The 24,437-nt window shown below is 41.0% G+C and overlaps 2 protein-coding genes across 3 annotated transcripts in view; both read left to right on the top strand.

The window, feature by feature from the left end:
• The first annotated feature begins 111 nt into the window (after nucleotides 1-111).
• Nucleotides 112-20,618, top strand: ccdc24 (coiled-coil domain containing 24). The gene is made up of 9 exons (XM_006792145.2): nucleotides 112-168; nucleotides 1,379-1,540; nucleotides 5,696-5,883; nucleotides 10,700-10,816; nucleotides 10,916-11,020; nucleotides 13,591-13,645; nucleotides 18,003-18,060; nucleotides 18,377-18,473; nucleotides 18,716-20,618. Exons 2-9 carry the CDS (start codon nucleotides 1,391-1,393, stop codon nucleotides 19,719-19,721), a joined length of 1,776 nt encoding a protein of 591 aa, XP_006792208.2. The 5' UTR covers nucleotides 112-168; nucleotides 1,379-1,390; the 3' UTR covers nucleotides 19,722-20,618.
• Nucleotides 18,782-24,437, top strand: part of LOC102789217 (uncharacterized) — a 25,647-nt gene continuing 19,991 nt past the window's right edge. The window contains exon 1 of one of the 2 annotated variants that reach the window (XM_087831674.1): nucleotides 18,782-18,864. The gene's annotated coding sequence lies outside the window, so the exon portion shown is untranslated. Of the gene's footprint in view, nucleotides 18,865-20,639; nucleotides 21,655-24,437 lie in introns of those variants that run through there. The other variant, XM_087831673.1, reaches the window with a different exon arrangement.

The raw sequence follows: 24,437 nt of genomic DNA, 5'->3' as shown, positions 1-24,437 counted from the left end.
TTGTAGCTGAAAGATAAACTTCTAGACCACTCGAACAGGTTGCTTGTTTGAGTGCAGTCTCAGTGTTAACGGTTCAGACAAATCTCGCGATATCTCTCCCTAGCAACTCAATTGTTATCCTTAGATACCATAGTCTCGCAAGCTCAAAGCGCACCAAACATCGAAAAGGTGAGCCTCTCTTCCTCTTTGGCTACAGTGTTTTTTAAAACACATTTGGTAAGTAGGTTTCACACAGCGTGTTTTGTATCGTTTAGTGTTAAAATGTGTGTGAAACTTACATTACACTGGTTTAAACGAGCTCCTTCTTTCTGCTCCTGTCAAGTCATTTTCAGTTGTGCGGCTAAAGTTTATTAAGTCAGCGGGCCCGTTTGGTTTGAAACATGGCAGCACCATTTGCCGGGAAAGAAAATACTATGTAGTACTGCTGACGTTAATTACATAACGATAATATTTTTATTTTATTTTGGTGTTATTTATGAAAATGAAAACAACAAGCAACAAAAGACTGCAAATATTTGGCCAGAAAGGTATAGCCTGAAGTTTTAGCTTATTACCCAGTTTGATTCTTCTACTCCATTCCCCTCCTACTTATAAACTACAAGAAATTACTTAAATAGAAGCTTCTAACAAAGTGAAGTAGGCAAAAAGAGCGCAAAAAGCAGCACATCATGTCACGATCTAAAGCAGGGGTGTCCAACTCCAGTCCTCAAGAAACAGCTGAGAAACAAAGTCATTGACATCTATCAGCCTGGAACGGGTTACAAAGGAATTTCTAAGGCTTTGGGATTCACGGTGAGAGCATTATTCACAAATGAAGAAAACAATGATAAACCTTCCCAGAAGTGGCCCGTCTACCAAAATTACTCAAAAATGCTGCTGATGTCTCATCTCACATTTGCAACAAAAACAAAAACCCATCTTGATGATTCCCAAGTGTTTGTGTAAAATGTTACGTGGACAGACGAGCCTTTTGGAAGGTTTGAGTCCTGTTACATCTGGCGTAAAACTAACACAGCATTTCATAAAAAGAGCGTCATACCAACAGTCAGACATGATGGTGGTAGTATCATGTCTGCAGCTGCTTTGCTGCTTCAGGAGCTGGACGACTTGCTATAAATGATGGAACCATGAATTCTGCGTTCTACCAGAAAGTCCTTTAGGAGAATGTTGACCATCAGTTTGTTATGCAGCAGGACAAAGTGTTGTAGTCAATACCTGGACTGTATATATGTATAAATTTATTATATACATTGGTTACCTGGAACATTTAAATATTACAAATATGGGGGGTATAAAAGAAATCAGGAAGGGGGCAAATACCTTTTCACACCAGTGTATGTTGTTATGTTCCACAATAATTTGTATTCGTTACTCTTAGATTGCCATTCACATGCAGTCACCTGATGAAAGCCAGGTCTGGGGCCCTGGCCAGTCCCTATGGGCCCTGATCACTGAACATGTTTCTGAGTCAGAGCTGCCAAAGATCTACACCGCACTGGGCCATTCCTTGGTAGATGTGTACACGGACATGCACACTGAGGTGAGAGAAGTTTTATAACTCCAGTGTTTGATGTCTTCTGTCTGCATACAGTACCACAACACCTGGTTTGTAAGTTGGAAGGTCCCTCTTCACAGTCAGCAGATTGTTTCATCATTCATATGGTTTTATTTCTTTGAGGAATTCACGCTGGGTCTGTTTCTAGCAGGATCTAACAAAAGTACTACCACAACTTCTGCAAGAATTTCCTTTTGGGCAGAAGCAAATCAAAAAATTGCTCAGCTAAGCATTCCTAGCCAAACAATTTAAGGACTCTGGTTTAAGGCTGTGTAAGTAGGTTAGTTTTGCTGCATATATTCATTACTTACAATTCCCAGACTCCATAATAAAAGTGAAATGTGGGTTAGCTGGCACGGCGCCACAATGAGATCCAAATGTGAGCCAGACAGACTTCAATATTTATTCCAGAGCAGCTAAACTCTCAGACCTACAGGGACTTGAAATGGCTCACAACTCATTAAACAAGCACATTTAAAATCAAGACTGAGGTGAAAATGTTCATTAAAAGAGGAAAGGTTTTGAGAAGATTCAAAGTGAAACATGTCAGGGAAGAAACTGTGACTTCCTGATACTCATTAATAAAAAACTGTGAAGAACTGAGAAATGTAATTATATATTCATTCAAATTGAAATATCTTATTCCAGCTTTCATACTGTGGCTTGATGTGATACAACCACTGAACCAAAGCTGTGGTAAAACATATTTCTATTGTCTGTCCTTTTTTCTTTCTCAAATAATGAATTCTTAAAAAACACTTTTTTTTCTAATAAGTGCATCTGGCTCTGTGGACATTTTTGCCTCAGACATGTAGACCCCTGATTAGAGACAGCAGTGCACTCCGTGAGATGGATAAAACCTGTGTCAAATCAACTCGTGGAGCCATCCACTGTGGCGACGCTTGGGAAATAAGGGATCAGTCAAATGTACCTTCCAAAAAAAAAGTGCAAAGTCAGGGCATCATATGTCTTCTTTTTCCCTAAAAAGCAACCAAACACCTCAATAAAGAAAATATAAAGAAAAATAAAGAACTGTAAAAAATAATTTCTAATGAATCTATGATCAGCTGACTAAAGAAATAAGTGAAAGCTGAAACACTCAAATGACAGGCCTCAGACAGACAGTCGTGCTTCTGCACTTAAGATCAAGTTTGTAGGCTTTCTTTTCACCACCTTCTGAGGAACAGAAATTTCTCGTGCTTGGCTGTTTATTGTCTGGACTTTTCCAGTTTCTGAGGTGTAACTGAGCAAGACAGTGAAGCCAAACACCTTGCAGTGGCAGCATTTGGTGTGTGTTAATGAATGAATGAGAAACACTGCACATGCTTTGTAGAGCCTCTGAGGTTAAAAGCCACTACTAAATGCAGACCATTCACTCTTTACCAGCTTCTTTCTTCTGCTTGTTTAGTACTAAAATCTTTCCATGTGTTGGTCAGCCCTCCTTCCCATGCCGTGCCCCAATGGTTCAGTCACTGCTCACACAAAAAAAAGAAAAGGAAACCACCTGGATGTGGTTTAACTCGGTCTGCCATGTAGATTCTTACCACATATAATATTTGTAGCAGTTTCTATGTGAAATCCACACGACAACTGTACGGCATGCAGGTACTCCTTCTCACTACTGCAAAATAATTCAGCATATGCACAACCCCACACACACTATATACACACAGAAAGAAGCTCAGTAAGCTGAGTCACTCAGGGGGTCGGTATAACAGGGTTAAAGAGGCTAATCCTCAACTGTTGATAAGACTGTTAGCTACATATAATTTGACTCGACTGTGTGTATGTGTGCGTCAGCTTTGATTGTGCGCCTGTACCCTTGCACGTGTATGTGTGTGTGACTTTGAGTATTGCTCTGATATTTCTTCATCTACAGTTCAGTGTGTCTGACTCTAAAGCCTCCAGGTGGAATAACAGACTTGAGGCTAAAAGCTCTGAGAATTTTTCAAGAAAAATAGAGCAGAGAGGGCCTTATCTGACTGTCACACAAGTGCATTCAGGTTTTGATTCAGTCTTTACATTTACTTTAAGATGGATCACTTTCATTTTTCTCTCCACGGCTCTCTGTATGTCTTTTCTTTCTCTTTTCTGTCTATGTTTCTCTTGCAGCCACATAATGCCTTCCATTCCTCAGTGAGCCACTGTGAAAAGTAATAGCAGATCTGCAGGTGTCTCCATTCCTCAGCGCTGCCATTCCTCCCTCCATCAAGGCCCTCATTGTCTAAGGCGGCAGGATCAGAGAAAATATTAGACTCTCCCTATAAGGCCCGATCTCTCCCTGAACTCTCACTTTCACTCTGTTTTTCTCTCTTTAAGCTGAATGAAATCCATCCCCAAAGTTAAATATTTTCAAAAACCCAATTTAAGTAGTTCAGCAAAACTGAAACGTTTCACCGGTGTTTCCTTGAAATAGCATTTGGATGAGATTGGCTTACTGTTGAGGAAAAAGGGAAAAACATCCAGGGACAACTCATTAGCCAGTGAGCCATGAATCCTTTAATATAAACACCTCAACACCTAAAGGCACATGGCGGAACCTAGTGTGTTTGTATGTGTTCACCATGATAGGGTGTAAATGCTGGCGTTACGAGAGGATGTGCACACACACACACATACACATGCAAAAACCAGAAGTGCTATGTTTAATATCCTTCTTTTGAAGTAAAGTCTTTGCAACATGACAGAAATGATTGGCAAGCAACAGGTGTCAAGGTGCTAATGGGATCCAGACTTCACTGAGGCACGAGCATTCACACGCGCTACAAAGAATAAAAAGGTTCTTGGCCTCAAAATGAACAGAGGTGTTTGTCTAATTTTCAGCCCAAGACATATAGTAGCCAGTGTGGTGTGAAAGCATGCTAACGGTGTATGTCGTTTTCAGATTTATATCGATTTCTTTTTTTCTCCTTTGTCCCTGTGGATGTAGAAGTTGTATTTCTTCCTGTTCCAAGAAGACTGTCAACTGTGCACAACAGTTTACAGTAAACAAGCTCTTCTTGCATCAGTGACAGCCAAGAAAATGTCTGCTCCTTGTAGTATTTAGTATTTGCACTGTCAGTGGAAATATTTATCTGTCCCTCAGTTTAGCAGATTCTTTTTTCAGTGTAGAACTTCTGAGTCACTGTAAGGGAAACTACTTGTATCCTTACATTGAGTAAATACTAGTAGATTACCTTTAAAGTAACTAGCAGGATATTTTTTGTATTTGTTAACCACTGCTTTCAATCTTAATAGTTCTATGAATACAAACGCTTTGCTGTCATTTTCATATGAATCAGTATAGAATTATGGGTTACTCTTCTCACAGTTTATCTTTTTCACACATTGTTTTCATATTGCTGACCTGAAATAACTGTTATTGTTAAAATAATTGCCTTCCAATCATCTTTAGGCAGGAAGCTTGCCAACAAAGTCAGTATCTGGAGCATACTCCATGTGGACTCAACTAATAACCAGCCCATTTACAAATCTGTGGATAAATTGTGTGTATGAATATTTCATGCTTAAATATGATTTATCAGTATTATCCTACCTGAATTTGACCTAAGAACAAATTAAGGTAATTTAAACACAAGTCTTTAAAATTACTACTACCACTACAACTACTACTAATAATAATAACAATAATAATAATAATAATAATTACAATAGCTTTCATTAAAAATGAGGATTTTTCACTTGGATTTTTTTCCCTCCACATGTTTTTTTTTTTTTTTTTTTGGTGGTCTTTTTCATTTCAACTTTCATGTCCAACCTTTTTTGAATTCTGCCACTTGTGAGCCTCTGTTATTTCAGTTTTCTCTTGCTTTCCAGCCTATTAGCTATTGACATAGTATTGGCATACTATGCAGGCTTCTGTCTTACATCATTGCCATCACTTTCTCTGCTTCACCTCTAGGCGGGCGTGGGTGTGTTGCAGTATGCAGATTGTAACCAGATTGCACAAACCTGTTGTTTCAAAATGAAATTGATTTACTAACTTGTGCACAGTGGTAACAAAATAGGCCGATGGGCGTTTCATAATTCTCATGGTAATTTTCCCTGCACACTTGTATTTTGCACCAATTACATTTCCATGTAGATATGAGTAAATGTGGAACTTTTTAAACACTTGTCTCACTGTGGTACCTTTTGCAGGCAGAGATGTGGCACAAGATGTGGCAGGAGAACCAGCGAAGTGGAAAGCACGGCGGTGGGGCGGGGACCCCGCTCCCACATCTGCAGGGTGCCCCTCTAGTTGACCCCCCTGCTGTGAAAGAGCTTTTGAGAGCTGAGGTCAAGATGTTACTACAGACTCTCGGAGAGAAAGCCAGCAGGGCAGGAAGGTAGGTGTAACATCTCACATACTCAGATCAACACTGCTGGACATGCTTAATGAACTAGTTATGTCGCTTTTATTTATCAGTCTCTGCTACAGCCTTGAAATGCACTTCAGAGTTTGGAGAATAACTTGATTTGTTATCTTGATAATATTACCATCTATCCACTCTAACTAGAGCCTGTCCCATCTATCATAGGGTGAGATGTGAGGGTACACCCTGGTCAGGTCACCAGTCTGTCCCAGGACTAAGTGACAATACACTGAACATTTTCTTAAGAAATTAAAACCTTTATTAGTTTTTTTTTATCCTGACTTTTTATGCCCATTTTATACATTTCTTTCTTTCCCCTGATCATTCATGTCTTTCCTTTATTCACCAGCCATTAGGTGGGCTGATCAGATGAGTTAAGACCATGGTCTCGCACGTTTTACGTCATTTCTCCCTCCTGACAAAAAGTACCATAAAATGCTATTTTGTGCTCCCATGTTGGTTACAAATGGCATGGGAAAGCAGAAGGACAAAGGCTTTTGGAGACGGGAACTGGTGTGGGAATTGAGGAACAATAGGACAATTATAGGAGCGAGACACAGTGATAGATGACTGCAAACACTAGACTCGCACTCAGTGCAAGCTCTGTCGAATTGCAGATATGTTTTACTTTAAATGGGAGCCAAATACTCATCTTCAAAATCTTGTGAAAAGTTAGTATAGAATTGCAACAACTTTGAAGGAAAAGAAAGGCTGATTGAGATCCAGTGAAGGGCTCTCAGGGAGACAGCTTTGAGGCTTAGTACTCTATATCTGCTTTTTATGTCATCAGGGAGTTATAAGCTTCTCAAGAAGTAGTACTAAAACTTCCTAATTCCTGTTTTTTCATCTTTTTTTAAAAAGTTTTACAGCTAATCGTACAATGCAGGTCAGAGATAAGCTTGTAACAACTGGCAATTTAATGACATGCATTAAAATACTCTGGAGAATGTCATAAAACCATTGGCAGAGCAATATTGGTAACCAGCACTGCCCTGCATTCTCACATTAAGACATAATGCCTTTGTGAGGAGGTGTGCGTGAGAGACTGAGACTATGTATGTTTAAGGTAGCAATTACCCCAGCAACTTGCAGTTTGCAGCCAGGAATGCTGCCGCATGACTTCTCTGGTTTTGCTGAGGCCTTTTAGGACATAAGATGGATTGCACTCCGCTTTGTGGCTTACCATTTATTGCCTGTCAATTTGTGCAGGCTGTTGTAGGCTGGAGGCAGCTTTTTATTTTGTGGGTTTCTGTGGACCTTTAAAAAGTCGTGAAAAGCCAATAATCAGAAATTTAGGCTTTAAATTGGACTTGATGAAAGGATTAAGAAGTTTAAGAAGTTTACTTTAAATAAGTGGTGTGGTAATTAAAAAAGAACCATAAAGACACCTGAAGAAAGACACCAGCAAAGGCCTGCCCTGTTTACAGTGTAAGTATCACCAAAGTCCAACCTGATTGCCACCCAGTCTGCACTGTTAGTGCAGACTGAGTGGCAATCAGGTTGTCCTTTTTTTTGTCTTTTTAAATATAGTTATTTGCGTTTGGGCTATTTGTGGGTATAAATTATGGGTTGATCTAATATTTTTTGTTTGTTTGTTTTTATTAATCATGTCTTTCAAATGGTAAAAATGCCATAAATACTGACATTTCCCAAACCCAAAGAAATAAATGTTAGAAAAGTCCTTATTTTGTGTGTTCAGTAGTTAAAATTGCACCATGGAAATGTTTTATCACCTCTTTGCTGTCGATGTGTAATTGGCACACAGTTGACATATACAAGAAGTTGAATAATTTGCAGGTATTTGATTAGGCGAATTAAACTCTGTGTAAAGTCTACGCTATATGGTCAAAGTACTGGGCCACCTACACATTTAACCTACAGGAGCTTTTATGACAACCAGTTGTTAATCCAAAGACATTAATATGGCTTTGGTCTCCCTGTTGCTGCTATAACATCTTCCACTCTTCTGAGAAGGTTTTCAATGAGATTTTGGAATGTCTGTTTTTGCTATTTATCCAGAAAAGTACTGTTCAACACAGCCTGGTTCAGTCTTGGTTCCAGTTCATCCTAAAGGTGCTTAGGATTGAGGTCAGGGCTCTGTGCAGGCCAATCAAGTTCTTCCACACAAAACGCATCCAACCATGGATGTTACTTTGTGCACTGGAGCATGCAGGGGCAGAAAATGGTCTTTCCCAAACTGTTAAAGCTGGAAGCATAGAATTGTCCAAGATGTCTGAAGCATTAAAAATTTCCTTTACTGGAACTAAGGGCCTCAGCACAGCTCCAGAAAAACAACCCAATTAAAGATGTATTAAACCCAGTCCTTCTCCATCAAACTTTACAGTCAAGCAGGTAAAGTTTTTTTTGGCATTACATGCTGCCTGATAGAAATGTGTGATTTCACCACTGCTCTCAAGCTCAGTGGCCGCATACTTCACACCACTCCATTTCAATGCTAACATTGTGCTTGGTAATGTAAAGCCTAGAAACCAATGCCATGAGGCTTCCAGCACACCGTTTGTGTGCTTCCAGCACATGTTAGATCCAGCACACTGTGCTGATGTTAGATCCAGAGGAGGTTCAGAGCTCTGCAGTTACAGAGTCAGCAGAGAGTTGGCGACTTTTACCCACTATGCACCTCAGCACTCAGCGACCCCGCTCTGCAACTTTACATGGTCATTCACTTCATGGGCGAGTTGCTGTGGCTCCTTAACGCTTCCACTTTGCTGTAATACCACTTACAGTTGATGGTGGAATATCTAGGAGGGAAGATATTTTACAAACTGACTAACTGTTGCAGCGGTGACATCCTATTACAGCACCATGCTCGAATTCATTCATCTATTAGTTGAGAAATATTTCAGTCTTGATCAAAGTTAACCAGCAGACCAGCACTGCCCTCCGCTGACTGGCTGTTTTTTTATTTTTTTTATTTAAGACTTCTTTCTCCACAGTCTCCTAGTGAATCTAGTTCGTGGATCAAAAAAATATATAAAATGTTACACTGGTGCGTGTTATGACAGCTCAGTTGACAGGGATTTATTTTGAAGCAATCTTAAAGGGATTTTTTTCTACAGATGGTAGCAAGGCCTGATGTTTAAGCTGACAATCCAATATCCATAAGGCTACAGGTCTGATGCCCAGAACAGCACAGTGTCTTATTAACGTGTCACTGAGCAAGACACAAACTGAAGCCTCGCTCACTTGCAAAACAAAAGTCACTCTTGTAAAGTGCTCTAGTTTGGATGTAAACTGGAGATTCAGACCGAGAAACGAAGCCTGTTGTTATTGGCTGGGAGGGAATAGTGCCAAAAAAAGGCATTCGTGCCACACAGACTGTGCCAGCGCAAATCACCTTTTCTCTTTGAAGTTGGCTTCTGTGTAGTTGTTGACCTTGATGCATGGTACTGTGTGTGTGATCCAGGTCTTTGATGGTTCAATTAGGCTAAGTCCCAAGTGCATATCGGCTGAATGGCTTTCAGGAATAAGCCTAACACACACTTCTCGCTGATACCACTTTCACTGTAGAGCTCGACAACCATCTGTTTAATTTAATATGCTCTGTTGGCGTTAAAATTGAGAATCCATACATCAAGGTGTGGACCTCTCATACAAAGTATTTGTACCTTTAAAAAGAAAAAAAAAAAGGTTTACTAGACATTTACCTGACACGACTGGTTTCAGCAATAGTTGTTGACGCAGTCGGTGCTGCATTTTTCTGTGTTTGAGTCGTTTGTATGAGGCTGTGGGGGTGGGTGTGTGCCTTGTAAAGCTGACTGATTTATCTTGTAGGCTTCCTCCTGTGTGGTCCTGATGTTCCTACCATTCAATCTCTTACACATACACAAACACACATAGATGCATATCGTTGCCAGATTCGCATAAAAACATGCATTTTCTATCGCACAGTGACTGTGAAATTAAGCAGAATGGACCAGACAGAGAGCCACCTCACCTGCAGCTGCCCCTGTGGTTTGGCTTTCTCCATGAGTGAAGAAGATTTAATGCTGCTGCTGTATAACTTTTCTGCTTTGAGATATACATGCTTTTTAAAGATAACATGTGGACATGTTTTAAAATTTTAATTCAATAAGAAGAGATCATTTGGAATAGCAGAACGTGATTTATTGATATACAGAATTCAGTAAAGCTGTTTGGCAATTAGATTTCAAAGACCCATCGTAGCAGAACAGCATCCCACCAGTGACAGGAAGTAGGGCAGGACCCCCTGGAGGGTGGTGATCGTGAAGATGAAGATGAAGGCTTGGATGGCGCCCTGAGTGACTCGGGTGCTGTGGAGATGGGGAAGAAGTGGGTTGCGTGAATGAAAGTCTGAAAGAGAGAATGACAGAAGAGCACTGAGGTTTAAATTAAACAGATTGGAAGCTGATTGGGTTGAAGCTGACAGGCAAGAAGATGATTGGACTAGAACAGTGATGTCAGCATTGAGTTTTGAGAGCGTGTGAAAGTGGGACTGATACAAAGAATAGACTGGCAGGCAAAAACCACCAGTGCAGATGAGTGCTTACAGATCTTTCTTACTGAACTTATGCTTATGCTTCATTATATTCTTAACACCAAACAGCACATTCTACCACAACTTTTCTCACTTTTCCAACCAGTATTACTGCAGTGTAGCTGTCATGCCGCTGAAATCATTAGCAGATCAAATGAAAAAGTGCAAAGCGCTTGGATACAGTTTCAGCCTCTTTTAGGCAATGCAAAGGATTAAAGCACTGTGGAAAACTGCAGAAAAGCAAAAGCTCAATCTGTGGCTCTTTTGTATTAGAGATGTTGAGGAGCTCCTGCATCGGTACAAACCTGAGACTCTAAACTACGCCCTCGGCCACCGAGACAGATGTTACACTAATTGCACCAACCCTGAAGATACTGACAGTGGAAGCAGGTTAGCAAGAGCCCAGGCTTGCTTTATTTACTGAGATTATGCAGAACTTGATAAAGTCTTGTAATCTTCTGTCTTCCATTCCAACCTGTCCCTCTTTAGGCCAGACTCCCGCTGTTCAGTCCAGTCCAGAGCTGAAGATGAGATCGAAGCAGTGAGAGGAAAGCTTAATGTCACCGAGATAGACCAAGTGGTTGATCGACTCAGGTGAGTTTGAGCCATGTTAAGGATTTTAAAAGCCTTAAAAACATTTTTGTTAAGTATTTGAATAAACTTTGAACTGGGTCATTTGTACCAAAGAGAATATTGTCATCTGAATGTACAGATCTGCACTACTTTCAGACTTTTATTTGTTAAGTTTTTAAATCCCTCAGCTTTTCTGTTTGTGGGTCATTTGAAGTGTTCACATGTGGTTGTTGTTTGAAGCTGCAGCCGTCTTATGTTCACCATACTTCGCACCAAATAGCAGATAGATGGACTTAGTGACAGTCTGTTAAAGCTAAGAAGCTGAGGGCAAGGCATCAAAACCTGAAACTTGAGGCTGGAAACAACGCTGAATGTTGCTGGGTATCTGTGGTATGTGTAAGTAAGCAACATTGATGTCACACGTTCTCAAAGTTACAGAGCTAAAAGAAAAACAAAACAACAGAAAATATTTTAATGCTTGTGAAATGATTTTTTTAAAAGAGGCTCAGTGCTTGCTGTGAATCCACAAAGTCTGCCCTTCAGGGTCAAATGATTCGAATTTATTTACAAATCCGGCAGTATCGCCCTAATACATCCAGATTTTAATAAGCAAATAAATTATCACACCTTCCTTTAAAGAACCTTTATTATTGTACTTAAAACACTTGCACTGTTGTCATTCATTACTTTTTTGTATCAATATAACATATTGTTATTTGGATTGTGCTGTTCGGAGAAAGCACCGGTTGTATCGATCAGTCTTCTGTGAAATCAAACCAGTCTGTATGCTCTGTTTGTTTATAAAATCTTTTTCCGTACCCCCTTATATATGACCCTGTAGTGCACCATAGGGCTGGGCGATATGACCCAAAATTCATATCTCGATATTTTTTAGCTGGGTGGCGATATAAGATATATATCTCGATATTTTTTTAAAGCCATAAGTCACACTGTGTCCCAGATGTCACAGGCATTTTTATTTACATACAGCATAGATTTACATGAAGAAATTACTCAAAAATTAATTATGAGCATTTATTAAATAATCATGCTCCATAAATAAAAGAAAACAATGCTGTTTTTGTGCATAACAAAAAGCTCATAATTGTGCAGTCAAAATGTAAACTAACAGACGCTGAGCATAATAACAAAGACAGATTTCACAGCTGCTCTGTTCCCAACTTCAACTGCGTGACTGACAGCCTTGAGTTTGAAATCCTCTTTGTAACCACGTCTCTTAACAGGTGCCATTTATGGCCCTTATACACACACAATACGGTAATATTACGTTGAAGCACAGTACGTATCACTCCGCGAGGCTCCAGACTACGGTAGCCGTAATGCTCCGACAATCCATCAAGCGCTGCATCTCCGTAGCTTACCAAAGTCGTACTAAAACATTTTTTGACAGATTGCTGAGCGCCGTGTACCACCTAAAATCGGTTCGCGGTCAGTAAGCACAACCAGAATTCATACATAAGGCGCGCTGTCAACTTTTGAGAAAATGAAGGGATTTTAGGCCGTGCAGCCCCTGTGGGCTGTTGTTAGCATGGTTAGCTCGTTAGCGCGGTTAGCTCGCTAACACGTTGACGCCGTCCAGCCCCACAACTCGCTAACGGAGATTTGCTGTGTCCATCTTGTCGCCGCCTGCAGGTGAAGCTATGGGGGAGGAGGGGGAGTTGTGTTCAGTGAAGGAGAGGCGAGGCCGAGTAACGTTGCGTAGAGACAAAAGTGGACGAAAGAGCGGCAAACTTGTGGCTCCACAAGTATAATTATAACGTAACATAGACTATATCGATATAAAGGATATTGTCACATCTTATATCTCGTATGAAAATATATCGATATTTTTTAAAAACTCGATATATCGCGCAGCCCTAGTGCACCATCTATACACACCCAACTTAGTGGAATAACGTCAGGGCATACATGCGGTCCAAACTGGCAAAGAGCACAGTTCACACTGGTACAATAGTTAAAGAATGAACTCCTGTCCTGGTTTTTGTAATACAGTCTAGCAGCGACACATCTTGCATATAATTTTTTTTGTGACTGACTCATTCATATTTGGTCTTTGTAACTCTGAAAGTCAGAGTTTCTCTGAGCCCTCTCATTTTCCCCTTAATTTCCCCCTCAGCCTTCCTCTGTGGCTTTTGTCATTGCCCTGCCTCCTTCACGCTCCATCCCTCCGTTTCTTCCTTTACCCCTCGCTCTGAGGCCCACAGGGCAAAGCAGTCGCTGGAGCTACCTTAGAAAAACGCCTCCCTCCCTCTCTCTCTTTCTCCCATTTCCTGCCTAGACCAGAACAAAAGGCCCCATTGTCAATAAATGGATCCCAGACCCGACCAGAGCCAGCAGAAGATTCTTTTTCATTTGAAAGAAGTGAATAAAATCTACTACGGTTATGTAACCGGAGAAGGGCAAAGATAGGGAGGGAAAAGAAAAATAGGACACTGTTTCCTCTGTACCGTATGAAAACTGCAGAGGATAAAGTCTGAGCAATGCACCTATTCTGTTGTCGCTGCCTGTGTTTTCCATCCTATTGAAACTGATATTTATCTGTCAGTCTGTCTGTCTATCCATCCATGCAGAGCTCTCCTAATAGGGGAATGTGAAGAACTGACCAGACTGGTGAAGCATATAAAGGTAAGAAGATCAGGATGGAACAGCCACCTATCAAATGAATGCTTACTCAACCTTTTTTTTTGTTAGTTGCCAGTGCAACACTGATGAAAATCCTACAGTTATTTACAGGTGACTACACCAAAACAGCTGTGAATTTTACACATCAAAACAATCCATGAATTATGAGCATCGCGAAGGACTGTGAGGCCTGAATAATATGTGCTTTATCAATATGTAGCATAATCTGTAGAGTACGGTTTTTCTTCAGGTGTAATTTTTCCTCTTAAGCCCAAAAACTGAGGGTTTACCTTCATCCAAAGTTTCTTCAGCTACAGAGAAAGAATCTACATACAAAATAGCATTTTTGGCATTTAGCATTTTTCGAGCGTGAGTTGTTTGATGCATGTTCATCGTTTCCATTACACTGACTTCCTCGTGCGTCAGCATATTTTTAGCCTGAAAGACAAAAGATATGTTTTTCCCTCTTAGTTTCAGTCCCTTAGGCAGTCCTGCTAATTCGCTTTTTGGCGGTGAAGCCCAGCCAAGGCGAACATTTTCACAAATCAACATGCATGCACGCTCACAAAAGCCTGCAAAGCCTCAGTCTGAACTTGTATTTTCCATTTTTCCAGCCAAGAGTAAGATCAATCTCCCCCCAATCAATCAAATGGCATATAAAAACATTTTCACACACACACACACTCGACTTAACTACACATGTACGTTATCACAGAAACAGAGTGAGTTTAGCCAGATGTAGGACCTTTCTGCTGCCCAGATGTGGAAGTTATCTCTCTGTACACTCCTTTTGTGTCTGACCATCTACAAGTGTTACATTGCCAACAGCTTCTCTTGGAAATATTAGAAACCTAAGCAAAGAACAAACACTCAAGTTCACTGCATGTTTCCAAGGACCGAGCAGTGGATGAAGTGTTGTTGTGCCTGAAGCGCAAACAGCTTCTTAAATTACTTAAACACTCTTGTGAGGCGAAGATGCCATTAAAAAGATAAACAAAGCGGGATAGGTACACAATGTTGAAACCCTCATTGAGCTTTTTATTGTTGACAAAGTAAAACCCCGTGTAGGAGAGTGAAGATAAAGAGGAAACGTGACCCAAGCATGTGTTAGCTTTAAAAGCCTGACGGTGGGAAGTTAATTGTAACCACTTTTCTTTGTCTGTCTTAGATCTCATTTAAAAGAGATTGCAATCAGTGCCAGTAAGGAAATTGTTTCCTTAAGCAAGTGTCTGCTGTCTGCTGTCTGATGTGCGATTGGCATGAACTCACTGTGCATGTTCAGTCACAGATGTGGGGACGATACTCTACACTGGCCTCAGGATCTTCTGTGTGACTTGTTAGATTATTAACAATTCTACAATCTCACCACATCTGAGGCGGTCATAAAGGAATCGACAGTGAAGATTTAGAAGTAGTTCAGAGACTTGTGTATATTTTTCTTTAAATCACCAATTCTCTTTCTGTGTGTTTTTCAAGGGGAATTCAGATTCTGCTCCAAATTGGAAGACATTATGGAGAGGCAGAGCTAAGCAGGAAAACATTTGAATGTTCAAGTCACAGTTTTAGATCATAATTGTTAACCTCTGTTTTGTTCCGAGGGCTGCTTTTAATTTCTACATTTTTGGGGGGGCTTTTTCTTGTTTACGTAATCAACCACATGTTCTAAATGCTACGCCTGTCAGCCAGTAAGCTTTTTACCACGCACAGCTGAGGTTTCTATTGACTTAGAGTTATTCAGTGCAGTTAAATTATATTGCTTTTAAAACAGCTATTAAACAAAGGCATATCAGGCATATAGGGATTGTTACAGTATGAGCTAATTGCTTTTGTAGTGCTGGATGTAGCGGCCAATCATAAAATGGTCCTATACACAGTCATAATGACCCATTTTCTCTTAGCAGGAGGGAGAGATAGTGACTTGGGCCAGCACCAAACAAACAACTCTTAATGACAGTAGTTAGGAGGAACTCACACATGTATACACACACCTCTACTGATCCTTGTTTGAGTGTACTGAGTATAAAACACTCGAGCTGTGGAAAATATGTAAAAAAAAACAAAACATCCTTACTCTAAAGTAAAGACCGCGCTGTCAGCACAGGTTTACACACAATTTTACATAATCTGTTAATAAGTGAACTGTTTCTTTTTAAACCTGAGGAATGGACACTAACTGGTAATTAGGAATCATCATCATGACTCTCTTCACAGCTTTATTACTTATTAGGTCACTGATCTCTTCCATCACAGTCTGACTTTGGCTACGCTTTGAGCTTTACACAAAGTTACTGAAACTTATTTGTTCATAATAAATAAAGGAGTACGTCTCAGTGGAGCCTCTGATATGTAGTCTAAACATCGCAGTCAGCTTTAACTCACTGCTGTCATAGGACTGGAGTCTGTCAGTGATTTCATGATTTATATGATTTTTATTTAAACTGATGGACTGATCTTTGTTTGTGCTATCAGAGGTGCTGCTGGCTTCTAACTTACATTTTATTTTACTTTATTTTATTCATGTTTTTTCTATTGAATTGCTAGCAGCCCTGCTCTAACTCAAAGCTGCCTTACACCCCACCCTACACACCTGGCTTCTAAAATCAACATAATATAGTCCCATCTCAGAGATAAACGAGCACATCACAGTGCAACAGCTAGAGTATTATTACTTCTGTATGGTGATGCATTTCTGACAATACTGACTTTATAAAAGTTATACTGTGTAAATTGTAATTAAAAATGACCTTACTATGTCATCCTAAAAACATCTAAACTATGCAGTTCTGGTTAAACTGGTGTAGCTTCTCCACCAAATGCTACAGTCCGGCCAGAGCCTCATAGATATGCAAGACAAATTCAAGAATTCCTTCACAAATGGTGTTGCAGTTGCTGCAGGATAGTTATTTAACTGTATAATAACATAGGTGCTGAACAGACTTGCTTTTATATAGGATTATAACCAGAATAAAACCAGTTGAGTTGAGCCCACCATTGCAAAAAGAAAGGTGGCACTGGAGTTGAGCTCATCAGTCCAAACTGACTGAAATTGAATGAGATGTATTGTCAATCTGTCTGCATTTATAAAAATGACAGCTTCACCAATTTGTAAGAGAGTTACTCCACTCAATCTGAGTCGGCCAACGCTTGCTTGTAGAAAGGTTGTCAAAGGTGCAATGGGCTTGCTGTTGAAAGGGTTCACTACAACTTCTTGTTTTTGCCAAACGAGAAGAAAATTCAGTGCATTCACCAGGCGACAACCAGTTTTTCGTAGTCACAGGGAGGTTGCTGGCCTATTTTTACTCTAGTGTGAGTGAGACTTGATAAAACCAACTTATATAAGGTGTTTCATCAGGATGCTGAAAGTTTGTTTTTTTTTTACTGCTTGACCAGCTTGATCAAGCTTGACAGAGCCATCTTAGAGAACCACCACCTCAGGTTATGAAAAGATGGCTGTCATACCGCTTTGAGCTGGATTTTGTAGAAGGATTAAGCTGCCGAGGAAGTTGCCGTGAATGTGCGTCGTGCAGAGGCGGATTTGGGTTCTCATGTATCAGATTAATCACTAAAACATACAGCCTTTCCTAAAATACCACCAAGTCTGCACTGTGGTAATGTGTTCAAACCCCACACGGACCACACAGGCTATTTTTGGAGTGCGTGCGCTTTAGAGTTGTTTTAGATTTCAGTCACTTCTCTGTCAGTGGCACCGCACATACTTTGTCTGTCGCTCTGAAAGACAATACTGGAAGGTTTGGGTTTGAATCTCACTGGGAGAACAGGGCAGAGTATGTGCTTTATCTGTCAGTCTCCAGGCCTGTGGGTTTATGTGGGTATGTCTGTGTTTGTGCATGTGCGCACGCGTGCATGTGTGTTTGTGTAATAGTCTGCGGTGTCTATAAAGACTCTTAGTATTTGTGTTGCTGTAAAACGAGAAGGAGGCTGTGCCAGTCTCTGGTAACAAACACATGCACATTAAGACACGTTTTGCAGTCAGGTCTTTGGTTTTGTGAGTTTCAGACACACACACACACAGAGCACTATGGTTTTCATTTGCTATGGATATCGATGTTTGAAGCCAAATTATGATGGAACACTGCTGCTCAATCATTTAGCGGTTACACACATACACACATTCCTTTCCTTCTCCGCCCGCTGTTAGTTTTATCCTCTTCCCTGTTCCTTTGCTATTTCCAAAGCCTCATCTTAAGCATGTTTAATACATTTATATCCTATTTTTCCAGTGTGTCCTAGTTTGGTGCCACAGCATTATGCTAAACGCTGCTGCGATGAGGAGTAGAACTGCACAGTTAACATGAGCTCTCAAGTTTCTCTTTTCTCCTGTGCTTTGTGTTTCTTGCAGGCAAACATTAAACAAAAGTGTCACAGCGGACTTCATAAATCTGAACCTTCACTTGCAGGTTAAGTCACATTTTTGGCATTTGCTGCCATCTGCTGGCAAAATATTTTGTCCAACACAAGTTACATGTCTTTATTTGAGTTTACAATTTGAAACTGAATCCAAGACATATTTATGAATGTAAAAGTGAGCTATGCAGGGTCTGTCTTCTGCTGATTAACAGGTAGTTCATAAGTACAAGGAGGCGTTCAGGGATTAGTTAGGATTGACAAGGACTTACATTAATGTTTGTAATTAATAATCACAATATCTCAATAGTTTTAATCATATTTGAGACCATTTCATATCTCATATATGTTCTGTTTGTATATTTGTAGACCTGAGAGAACTTAGAGGAGCTATACAAGTGGATTTGGAGCTCAGCCCCTTTCTGTTCTCACCTTCGTCCCCTTTGCCTGCAAAGAAAGGTTTCAGGTTAGTATGCATTATTATTATTGACAGCTATGTAATTAATATTAAAATAGCTGCTTCACTTTCATTGCTTGTTTTTGTCTTCTTATTCCATTAAATATTTATATATTTATAATTTTTGAATGTGAACACGATGACGCTTTTCCTATAACACCATCTCAAAAAATACCTTCAACTGCTTCTTTTTGTTGTCATTGTGAATGAAAATTCCCTTAATTCATGAACTTCTGATTCCTTTTCCACAGACTGACAGCAGCACAAAGCTCAGAGAGTCTGAAAACGTTATCTCCTCCATCAGTCCTAAGACCGCATCCACCTCCTCCTCTGTCCCCTCCTATACCCAGGCCTCCAGCTAGACCCTGTCTCTCTAAGATGTCAACATCCAGGACTCACGGTCAGCATAGAGTCACATCAGCTTTTAATAAGTCAAGCAAAACACCTACCTGCAGCACTGCTGACACATCTGGGCATACACAGGGTCTCCTCACCACTGACCACATAATGAGAAGTAATAACCAGTGTGGTTTTTGTCCAGAACAAGACAGTGCTGGTCTTTCCTGCAGGACCCCGGATTCTACGGCTAATTTTGAAATAAAATCTGAGAGAAACTCACCCCTTCACAAAACCCATTTATCAGTAAACTGCAGGATTCACAGCCAAAGCACAGAGTGTGAATGGTCACTGCAGAGGGAGAGAAAGAGCAGTCCTGCGTACAGGCCAAGAAACATCAATATCACCCCGTCACCTGTTCCTGCTCCCAGCGGTCTCTGTAATGCAGGAAGTTGCAGCAACAAAAGTACTGACCAATCTGTGGCAGCGAAATGGAAATCAGGTATTCAAAAGAGGCAGCAGGATAGTAGCTGTGAAGGCAGTTTAGAATCAGCGAGAACACAGTCACATGCTGATAGCAGGAGGAAGATGTCTGAGAATTCAGTCATGTCTGAAACTCGGAGAACTCCTGCACAGACATGCAGAAGGAAGAGCAACGGTGAGACTTCTAGAAATTTAAGTGGAGCCTTCAGGAATGATGGCAAAGAGCAACAAAACCTGGGTGGCCAGTGTGCAACACTTTGCCCCTCTCATCCTTCAGCTGCATGCAGTCAGCGACCACCAGCAAAGATTAATGAACATCTTTTTACCTCTTCAAAAAAACCACAAGGGGGAAGCACAAGTCAGCCAAAAGAACCAGCAGAGCCCCAGTTTCTCCAGAGGTTTCATCACCCAGTGCCTCCTACGAAAGTGCAAACTTAAAGACGACTACTACCTGAGGGTAGTAGTCGTCTACCTTCTCTTTTTATTTTTTTTTTCCAAGCTGGATGGATTGACAGTTGCAAAAAATGTTTTACATGGTTTGTAAGGATTCAAAAAATAATAATAACAGAATACAGTATGGTGTCTTGAGCCACTTCTTATTTCTTCATATATATTTAGATTTGAATGCCCTCTATATTTTCATTTTAAGGTACTTTGCTGGGTGTTTCGGCCATTATCACTAGACACCCTCATCCAAGCAGACTATGCCAGGATTGATCAGGCCCCGGAGTGTGTCACTGGTTTATGTTAAAATTGTTATTTCTCTTCTTCTTTCTTCTGTTTAGTTTTCTTCGGGTTATTTTCTATCTATTCACTGCAACTGAGAAATAATACTTACCTCTTTAGCATTTATGGAGCCTCACTTCTTCAAAGGGATAGAAAAGGTGATAGAGAGAAGTAAGACAAAAGGGACAAGATAGGAGAGAGCAGAGAGGAGAGCCGGAAGGGGGGTGCTGATCTGGCTGAGACAGCTGTATATCAGTCAACTAGCAAAAGTTCTATTGTTATGTTTTACCATTTTACCCCCTGTTGAGGCAGGGGGCTGACATCACTTAGCTGCCCAAGTGATGTCAGTCCTTTTTAGCCATAGCCAGTGACTAGTCCTCTCAGCAGCGTTAGCTAATTGTCTTATAGCCCGCCATTGCACTTGTCCTCTGACCCCAATCTCTCTAAGCAGTTTTGCTGTTGTACTGGCAACAAAGCTCCTGCACCCCACTTCCACCAGGGGCACCTTGATTGTCCAGCCTCTGTCTGCCTCAGCTGCCAAGTTGGCATACCGCAGCTTCTTACACTCAAATGCTTCCTCCCATGACACCATCAGCTCAATGACGTACGCAAGTTTTGGGGAGTTAGACCAAAGGACGAGGTCTGGTCGCAGAGTAGTTGTTACAATCTCTGTGGGAAAAATTACCCTCTGATCCAAGTCCACTTGCATCTGCCAATCACTGTTCGACCTTCAGCGGGCCCAGGTCCGGGGTTCCTTAAGAATGGCTCCCAAAAACCCATTCTTAAGGAAGGAACGGCAAGGAAAATCTGCTATATGCCAATTTACACGAACTGGACCAAAACTCAGTGGCAATAGATCTTATGGAGTGATGAATCCTGATTTGAAATTTTTGTTTCAAAACGTCAATAATTATAGAGCAGCTCAGGAAGTAGTCAGAACAGTTAGTGTCAAAAGCCATCTATAAAACATGGTGAAGACTTATCAGAAGACTACTTAGAGAACCAAAATAGGAAGGGCCTTTACTGGGCAAACACTGAGGTCAGTCATCTGGAACTTTTTGAAGAGGAGCCATGACTTTCATTTTTGGTTTCTTTCATTTTTGATTTGGTAAAGTAACTTTTATGCAACTTATATGCAAATGTGAATTTCTGAAAAAATTGTGGTGAGATTGTGGCTACTGTGCTGTTGCTTAGCAGGGTTGGGCTTAAAATTTGCCCCTTTTTTAAGGGGCATTTGTGTTATCTCATAGCCTTTGCCAGGACCTTTTTATTTTTGTAATCTTAGAGAGGAAATTTAAATCCACCAATGAGAGCCATCAATTTCAGGTGAGTCATCAGTTAACCAGCAGTGACATGTAACTGCATTCTCTGACGTGCGTAACCAAAGCTTCATTATTTCTGTCGCACTGTTACTGTTCCTTTAAGGGACGTGTTTGGGCGTGTGTGCTGATAGGGCGAGAGTGTTGACGGGACTGGAGAGAAAACTCCGGCATTAGCTGTCCTGTTACACACCAATAAACCGCTGGTGAAAGAAGAACTTCTGGTGCTTGGGAGTCTACACAAACGTTACAACACATTTGTGTACAGAAAGTGTTCAGCATCGCAACAATTTATTTTTTACCTGTCAGACAGGAGAAATACTGAGGTCAGTCATTTGAAACTTCTTAAAGAGGAGCCACGACTTTCACTTTTACTTTTGGTAATTGTAAAGTAACTTTGACATTATATTCTATGCAATTTTTGCAAAACTTGTGCTGGGATTGTGGTTACTGTACTGTTGCTTTGCCTGATGCGGGGCTAGGGTTCAAATGTAACCTTTTATTTAAAAATACGCTAGTCTTACATTTTGTGTGTGTGTGTGTGTTTGTGTGTATTTTAGGAAGGAAATGCCTCCTTAATAGTTTAAATGTGAAATATTAAAATTTAAAACAAATATATTGCCTAATTTTTGCATGACAGAGGAAGATATTTCTCTGCCCTGCATGTGGAGAAGTCGGTTTCAGGTTTTATTAAAGCACATATTACTGTGCATTATGTGTCACCAGGCATGTTTTAAAGTAATCCACCTGTTTGACAAGTAAAGGTATCAGGAGTTGAGACATGTTCTTTTTATCATTATTCTTGTTATTTAAAATTGTAATATTATTGTATTTAGTTTAACATGTATTAAGTACAATTCCACATTTAGCCTCATATAATTATTTATTCAGAGCTGGCTGCATATTTTAAACTTACCTTTTGTTCTCATTCCCATTTGGGTGCTACACCTTTCCTTTGCTTCTACCATCAACTGAGCTATAACATAATGCAAATGGTAACAGTCAGCAAGTCCACAAATTTAGCCATACAGATTCACTCGCTTTGACTTGGAATAAGTCGAATTTCGATACTTTCCCTGATTTGATCAAGTTGGATGAAATAACTATTATGTTTTCTAATCTGACATCAATTAACATGCCCAAAATCTTTTAATTGATTGGTGGATAATCCGTTAGCATGTTAAGGTAATTGGATTTATGTGTGCTGAAAACATACAGTCTTATTTTTTTTTAAATTTTACCATTTGAACGTGCATCCTTCATGGTGGGGAATGCCGGTGTATTTATGAAACAAACCCAAAGGCAGACACGGGAGAAACGAACTAAGGTTTAAACAAAACCTCCTGTATGGGAGGTTTGACTAACGGATGGACTCTCCTTCCCAGCACCCTGGCATATACCTTCCCACGGAGGCTCAGGAGTGTGATTCCCCTATAGTTGGAACACACCCTTTGGTCCCCTTTCTTAAAGATGGGAACCACCACCCCGGTCTGCCAATCCTGGGGTACTGCCCCTGATCTCCACGCAACATTGTAGAGGCGTGTCAACAAAGACAGCCCTACAACATCCAGAGCGTTCAGGGACTTGGGACGGACCTCATCCACCCTGGGGCTCTGCCACCAAGGAGTTGTTTAACTGCCTTAGTGACCTCGCCCCCGGAGATTGGTGGGTCATCCCCTTCGTCCCCAGGCTCTGCTTCCTCCACGGAAGATGTGCCAGTGGGATTAATGAGGTCCTCAAAGTATTCCTTCCACTGCCCAACCTTTTTTTTACAGTCGAAGTCAGCAGTGCTCCCCCTGTACTATACACAGTGCAGCTAGCACACCGCTTTCCCCTCCTGAGTCGCCTGACAGAATCTCTTCGAGGGAGTCCGAAGGTCTTTTTCCGTGACCTCTCCAAACTCCTCCCACACCCGAGTTTTTGCTTCAGCCACTGCCAGCGCCGCGTTCCGCTTGGCCTGTCGGTACTTATCAGCTGCCTCCATAGTCCCACAGGCTAACCAAGCCCGATAGGACTTCTTCAGCTTGGTGGCTCCCCTCACTTCTGGTGTCCACCATTTGATTTGGGCGTTACCACCACGACAGGCACCAACCACCTTTTGGCCGCAGCTCAGTGCAGCAGCTTCGGCAATGGAGATGCTGAACATGGTCCATTCGGACTCAATGTTCGCTGTCTCCCTCGAAATGCTGGAGGTGTGCATTGAAGATCTCGCAGACCAGCGCCTCTGGTAGGCGTTCCCAGCACACCCTCACTATACGTTTAGGTGGTGATCAGTTGACAGCTCAGCCCCTCTCTTTCCCTGAGTGCCCAGAACTTATGGCCTCAGGTCTGATGATATGATTACAAAATCGGTAATTGACCTAGAGCATCTTGGTGCCACGTGCACTTATGGACACTCTTATGTTCAAACGTGTTCATTTTGGCTAAACTGTGGTTTGCACAGAAGTCCAATAACAAAGCACCGCTCGGGTTCAGATCTGGGAGGCCATTCCTCCCAGTCACGCCCGTCCAGGTCTCGCTCTCGTTGCCCTTGTGAGCATTAATAGTAATGCAAAAAAACTGGGTCTCAGACCCAGCCCCTGACAGCATCTCAAACATCTGTGCTGATATACCTCTATGACTGTCATTTCATGTCTGTGACCCAGCATTTTGCAGTTTTGGACTTTGTGTTTCGTTTATTTAATGTTTGTGTTTGAATCATAGTTTGTTGTAGCTTTTGCAGTCATGAGTTTTGTGTATTCAATATTCCGTATTCATTTGTTTCAGTTATCTTACCTCCCCTGTGTTCTTCTTCTGGTGTCAGTTACTTCCTGTTTTATTTCTCTAGTCATGCATCTTGTGTGTCTTGTGTACAATTGTGCTTCCCCATTCATTAGTTAAACTGTCTTCACCCATGTCTTGGTTTCCCAACGGTGTCCTCGCTACCTAATCACCTCGTGCATAAGCCAGTCAGTATTCCTCAGTTTCTTGTTGCACTGTACTGTTTGTCTGTGTTCCCTCAGTGCATTCCTGTATGGATTATTTGATTTTGCTTTTTCTCTGTTATTTACACTTCCTCCTTTACCTAATTAAAGGTTAGTTTTTTGATGCATTCTCAATCATCCAGGTA

Source organism: Neolamprologus brichardi, chromosome 18, assembly GCF_056152115.1.
Source record: "Neolamprologus brichardi isolate AB-2024 chromosome 18, ASM5615211v1, whole genome shotgun sequence".
In the NCBI taxonomy this organism is placed as follows: Eukaryota; Metazoa; Chordata; class Actinopteri; order Cichliformes; family Cichlidae; genus Neolamprologus; species Neolamprologus brichardi.
The sequence above is the reverse complement of the archived record's forward strand: the minus strand, read 5'-3'. Positions and strand labels throughout refer to the sequence as shown.

Coding starts and splice junctions, on each gene's coding strand:
- ccdc24 (XM_006792145.2), top strand. CDS start 1,391: ATGCAGTCACCTGATGAAAGCCAGGTCTGGGGCCCTGGCCAGTCCCTA. Junction 10,817..10,915: donor GATACTGACAGTGGAAGCAG/GTTAGCAAGAGC, acceptor GTCCCTCTTTAG/GCCAGACTCCCGCTGTTCAG. Junction 13,646..18,002: donor GACTGGTGAAGCATATAAAG/GTAAGAAGATCA, acceptor TGTTTCTTGCAG/GCAAACATTAAACAAAAGTG.